The sequence below is a fragment of the Fukomys damarensis genome, unplaced genomic scaffold (genome assembly GCF_012274545.1).
Source record: "Fukomys damarensis isolate Sample0158 unplaced genomic scaffold, DMR_v1.0_HiC HiC_scaffold_32, whole genome shotgun sequence".
Taxonomy (NCBI): domain Eukaryota; kingdom Metazoa; phylum Chordata; class Mammalia; order Rodentia; family Bathyergidae; genus Fukomys; species Fukomys damarensis.
The window spans coordinates 22,296,932-22,302,834 of NW_022900944.1; the positions used below are offsets into that span (position 1 = coordinate 22,296,932).

General features: G+C 43.4%; 1 protein-coding gene across 1 annotated transcript in view; it reads right to left on the reverse strand.

Moving 5' to 3' along the window:
• Positions 1-877: 877 nt before the first annotated feature.
• Positions 878-5,903, reverse strand: part of Shroom3 (shroom family member 3) — a 301,418-nt gene continuing 296,392 nt past the window's right edge. The window contains exons 11-12 of the mRNA XM_033757773.1: positions 3,738-4,010; positions 878-1,863 (exon numbers count right to left, since the gene is read on the reverse strand). Coding sequence (XP_033613664.1) covers positions 1,495-1,863; positions 3,738-4,010 — 642 coding nt within the window. The 3' untranslated portion in view covers positions 878-1,494. The remainder of the gene's footprint in view (positions 1,864-3,737; positions 4,011-5,903) is intronic.

Here is a 5,903-nt window from a genome sequence, read left to right on the forward strand (position 1 = left end):
TTGTTATGTGTCCTAGGCTTGCCTCAAAATTGTACTGATCCTCCTGCCTCAGCCTCCCAAGTGCTGGAATTACAGCTGTGTATCACTACATCTGGCCAGAGGTGGACTAAATGCATTCTGCATAAAGAAATGGATACAAGTCTTTTGGGGACAAGGGCAGAATGTTATGGTTTAGATTAAGAACGTTTCTTAAAACTGTCATATACTCAGAAGTGGGGCTTTTGGAAGGTGATTTAACCATAACTGACTTACTGTTAGGAGGTGTGGGTACTAGGGCTGTTATTGGAAGGGTTCTGTCTCCCTACCCAGCTCCTCTCTCCTCTGCCTCCTGGCACCATGATATGAGCAGCTTTCTTCCGCTAGTCCCTTCCATCATGCTGTTCCTGCCTGGGAGCCAGCCAACCATCAGCTATAACTTTGAGCCAAAGTAAATCTCTCCTCTTTTAACCTGTGGGTGTCAGGTGTGTTTTCCCAGTTATAAAGAAAGTGCCTAAGACACCCTCCTTTCAGTTTAACAGGCTTAAAGTCTAGGCTACAGAATCCCCTCAGAAATGTTGTTATTGAAACATGATAGTGAAAAATTGGTTTTAGGGGTTAAGGAGGGAAGTTTTTGTTTTGTTTTGGTATCAGGGATCGAACTCGGGAAGGAGGCAGCTTTTGATAAAAGTACAATGGGTAGGTGTGGACTCCCTGCTCTTGTTTCACTGGTGTGAGAGCTGCACTCAATCAGTAAAACATGAGGAGCCCTTATAAGACTCCCTGCAGATGTCTCCAGCTGGGAAAGCACGTGTGAGGAAAAAAGGGGTCCATCATCCTCCGCTTAGCACTGGAATAGAATGTTGGCTTGTACTTGAGTGAAAGAAAAAACAAGTCTCCACACTCAGTGTGACTATCTTTGGAATTCTTCATTAAGGTTTTCACAAAATACAAAGCTCAAACATAATCGTCTAAGTCCACCACAAAACAGAATCAAGTAAGTGGTTAGCACACAAACATAATGATCTTTTTCATTTTTAAAAATATAAATAACAGTGTTCAAGGTTTTACAGTTTTCTTCTCAGTGTGTTGTCTTGTTAAGGCTTTAGGTTGTAGACCCTTCATTAATGATACTTGCATCTCACTATCAGGATATACTGCCCACCAGCAGGGAAGGCCACTGTGGGTACATTCCTGAGGGTGACACACACTGACCCACGCTGCCTTGCCTGTTAAAATCTAAACTCCAATCAGTTCTCAGTGTCATTAACTTGCTTTCTACTGCAAAGAACAGAAAGGGGTAAGTTTCCAGCAGCATTTGAGTTCTCAGATCAATCATGAAGGGCAAGAAGGAAAAGCAGGCTTCTTCCTGGACAGAACTGTTTTCTTTTTGTCCAGGAAAATCCCATAACCGACACAATTTGAATGGTGGTTTGCAGTAAAAAAAAAATTTTTTTTTTCCAGATTAAATAGTGTTGAGAGAAGCAATGATCTTTTGGCTGGGTATTTTAGAAGAGGTTAAAGTGGAGAGGTTACTGTTGAAAAAACACGACTGAAAGTACATCTGCCAAGAGGAGTTGTCTGGTCTGGGAGGTCTGGGGGCAGAGTGAGAGCCCCAACCTTGGGAGTGAAGTCGGAGGGAAGGCTTTCCAGCAGACACTTCACCTGCTCCTGGCCCAGCTTTATCTTGTCATCCAGCTTTCGCTGCTCGATGAGAAGCGTTGACTTCATTTTCACAAAATGCTGGTAATCCTGGAGTTGTTCTTCGGAGAGGTAATTGGCCAGGATGTCTAGCACAACCCGCTCCCTCCGATCCAGGTTCTCCTTGAGCTCTCGGGCATCCTCATGCTGTCCAGCCAGGATCTTCCTCTTCTCATTCAGAGAGCTCTGTCAGGGCAGAGTGGACAGGTCAGCAATGGGCACTTGGAAGCAAGAGTCAGCTCCCCGCAGACAGCCTTTCACAGGACCACAAAATATCCACATTCCTATTTCAGTAGTGGCTCACTGTCTACTTCCATGGCCAGTAAGGAGACTGACACTGTGAAAATCAGCTCAAGACCTGACATTGTATATTATATAATTTTCCCCCTGTAAAGTTATTTGGTAGCTTCAAGTTGAGAGGAAGGGGTTACATTAAACGGCTAGGCTAATGACTCGACTTCTAGGGTCTACACTTAAAAGAACGATCAAGGAACCCTGAGTAATACAGTGTTTCTCACAGTGTGGCTGTTAAACCAGCTGAATTTGTTAGATACACAAGTTTTCAGCCTCTGAATAAAATACTTGAGAAAGGGGACCTAGAAATCTTTTATCAGGACTTCCTGGTGATTCTTTTACAGATTTTTTAAAGTTTAAGAACCTTTCCTAAACATTAACACTGGGGATATCATATTTCCTATCTCCAAAGAAATCAGTTTCCATTTTTCTGGCTTTTTCAAGCCTCTGAATAAAAAATTAGAGAAATTTTATTCAATAGTGATGCTGATTTCATATTCTAAGTTTCCTACACAAGCCCAATGATTAGGGAGCATACCTCAAACGAATTTACTTGATCCAAATCTCTACCATGATTTTTAATCCAACATAATGAATGCTGTTGTGAAATTTAAAAAAACTTTAATATTTAACCTGTCTGCTTTTTCAAGCCAAAGTGATAGGGAGAAATTAAAACTGGAATAAGTTAAAAAAAAATCACTTAAATATCCCTCAATACAAATGAGCTTATTTAGGATTATGAAAAGCTCATGTGCCTTTGTCCTAAATCCCTCCAAACCAGCCAGCCTAGTATTGCCCCAGGGAATGTAAAAGCTATGAGACTTATCTTACAAGGTCTATCTTATCTTTGTAGGATTCTTTCCCCTAATAATAATAATAAAAAAAGACATTCCTGGACGAGGGGGTGGGGAGAGAGATCCAGAACAGTTTGGAGGCACTGCATTTGGATGAAGATCCCTTTCAAAATACTCTACAGAGAACTCTTAAGCACCTTTAAAAGAACTTAGACATTTTAAGCATCCAAAATGTAGAGAGTACCCATGTATTTTGTGCACGCGTCATTAATGGAACGAAACTTAACACAAACACTTTTCGCACTTGCTTTTGGTTAAGTTTTTTTTTTTTTTTTTTAAATTAGAGATTCAGCTGAATTTCCAATACTCTTCCCAAATCTCACCTTCCAGCTGGAAACTATTATTCTGGATTTGGCATTTACTGGACCATCAATTCTTCCCTTTCTTACTTCCATTAGACCAATCATGATAAAAACTAACACAGATGTGTTAAGGAGTCCCTGAGATTGCACATGAAGTGTTCACAGCACTGGATGAACTGATCTGATCTGATGAGCACTGCTGTTCCCTCAGACGTGGTGACTGGAGAGACCCCTCCAAGCACTCTCCTAGTTCCCATGGCCCCTGACAGCAGATTCCCTGGAGCATGGACCTTATGTCCCTGTCCCTTCCAACAGTTTTGTTTTGTCCCTCTTTTTTTTAAAGGTCAACACTTACCATGTTTGAGAAAGGAAGAAAAATAGGAGGAAAGAAACTCTCACACCTGTCTTTATTTCCCCAAGTACTCTGGGCCTTAAATGAAGCCTTTACTTCTTGGCATGGAAGATGCCACCTTCTCTGTCTTGGTTATATGTTCTCCCCAGCTCCAAAGTGACTGTAACCTTGAGAGAAGGCATTGTGTCTAATGACCCTTCTCTTGTGTGTGTGAGCTCAGAGGGAAAATGTGCTGAAGCGAGTTGCTAGGCCACATACCCTTTCTTCATTACTAGCATCTTCGCCAAGGCCACTGAGGACATTCTCAACGCGGGCCAGGCGCCCCGAGAGGGACAGCAGCAGGCTCACCACCTTGTCCAGGTCACCTATGAACATCTTGTATTTGTCAAACTCATTGGGCTTGCAGAGCTCACTGATCAGAGCCTCCACCTCCTCTCCCAAGGCATTGTTAAGCTTGATGTCCATGAGTAGACTCTGCTTCGCTTCCTGGAGGGTCTCGAGCTTGTGGGTGAGGCTTTCTATGAGCTCAGCCTGTAATGACAGGAGAAACACATGGCAGAGGGCAGCCGGCAGCATAAGGGGACTCATGTCTCCCATCCCCCATCTCTAAGGATGTCCCCAACACCAGGACATACTACCCTTCTTCCTCCCAGATGTGCACAAATGCCTTCCTCTGAAGCCCTCAGTCTTTGGAGGCCAATGCCTGACCACACAATCTCCTTATTGTGTTTTCCACTGTGTCATGCCATGTAGTCTCTGCCTTCCCAGACAGCTTGTAAACTATGCACATTTAACAGGCCCTTTGAGACATGTCCTCATTCAATAAAACAATGCCACAGGAAAGTGGGTAAACATTTTTGTTTTACAACTACAGAAGCCAAGATTCAAGCCATGAAAGGATCTGCGCAAGAAAGGGCTGAGGGCTGAGTTGAATGTCAGTTGTAGCTACAGTGTGTGGAGCAATTCCTCTATACCACACGCAGTGTGAGAAACTGCACTGATACTTCTCTTCCCCAGAGATAAAGGAGGATGTGAGGACTTTGTGGGGTGAATTTATGGCCTAATACACACATGCACCATGTGGTAGGGACCTTCTCAGGCTATCTGGCTTTTGGGGCCACCCTTGTACAATCATAAATGTGGCACTGGTATTTATGAAAGAAAGTCAGTCCTTTGCTATTTCTCCTACTGTCTCCACTTTACAAACTATATAATTTAACCCCTAAATTACAAATTGCTGTACTTACACAACAGGGCTACAGAAAATGTCAAGTATATTTACATGAAGGAATGAAGTAAATGTCTTAGAGGTCTCAAGCCTGACTTCATTTACCTTATATGTCTGCTACTACTTTGCAGCAAGATAAATTAAACTGTGTGGTTTTTGTAATTAGCCTTTCATCCTTCTCTTAGCTTAAAGTAGCCAGATAGAAAAAGGCCATAATCTCTTCTGGGTAAAATATTTCTTTACCACTAAAAAGGTTCCAGCTGCACGTGCGCACGCGCGCACACACACACACACACACACACACACACACACACACTTACTTTAAGGCCAAGTTATATGGCTCCAAATGCAAATGTGGTTAAAAATACAAGTCAAATCACTGTGTTGGAATATATGGAGTGCGATTAAACAACTATGGTGAATGGCTGCCAAGTAGCATCCAACGGAAAGGCAAGGACCTTTAATATGAGAAGCAGCACATCAAACCTTAACGCCAGCATGTCACACGTTTCGGAGGAGGTTGTGAGATACAGTGGGAGAACATGTATTTTCAAGTGTAGCATGAACCATAGATTATGAACAGTGGATTAACATGAAATTTGGTCATTTACTTGGGAGTTGAATGATGGTGCCACTTCAGAGTCTGGCTTTTCTTTCTCCAATGGCAACAAGGCTTGTTAGGAAACCGCAGCATTCCCACAGTCCCTAGTTGCAAACCAGGCACTGGAGGCGTCTTTCTCCCTCAGAACTCCTGCTCTGGTCACTGGTTTCCTGCTGGTGGCAGGAAGGTGCATTTAGCCCCAGGACAGAGATGCACCTCATGGGGGACCAGCGGGCTTTGGGTGCCTTTTCAGTTGAGCAACTACCATGTGTGCCTCGGAAGGGCTGAATGACCGGGTGACTGAAAAGTAACTGAAGCCAGATGTGGTAGGTCACGCCTGTAATCCAGCACTTGGGAGGCTGAGGCAGGGAGATTGCTGTGAGTTCGAGGCCAGCCTGGGCTACATGGCAAGATCCAGTCTCAAAAAATCCATGACAGCACAATGGGAGATGCTCACAAAAGAGAGCTTCCAGCACTGCTTCAAAAAGTGGCAAGAATAGGGCCGGAGATTTAGCTCAGTGGTTCTGGCGACTGCCTCGCAAGTGCAAGGACCTGAGTTCGATTCCCAGTGTTAAAAAAAAAAAAAAAAAAAAAA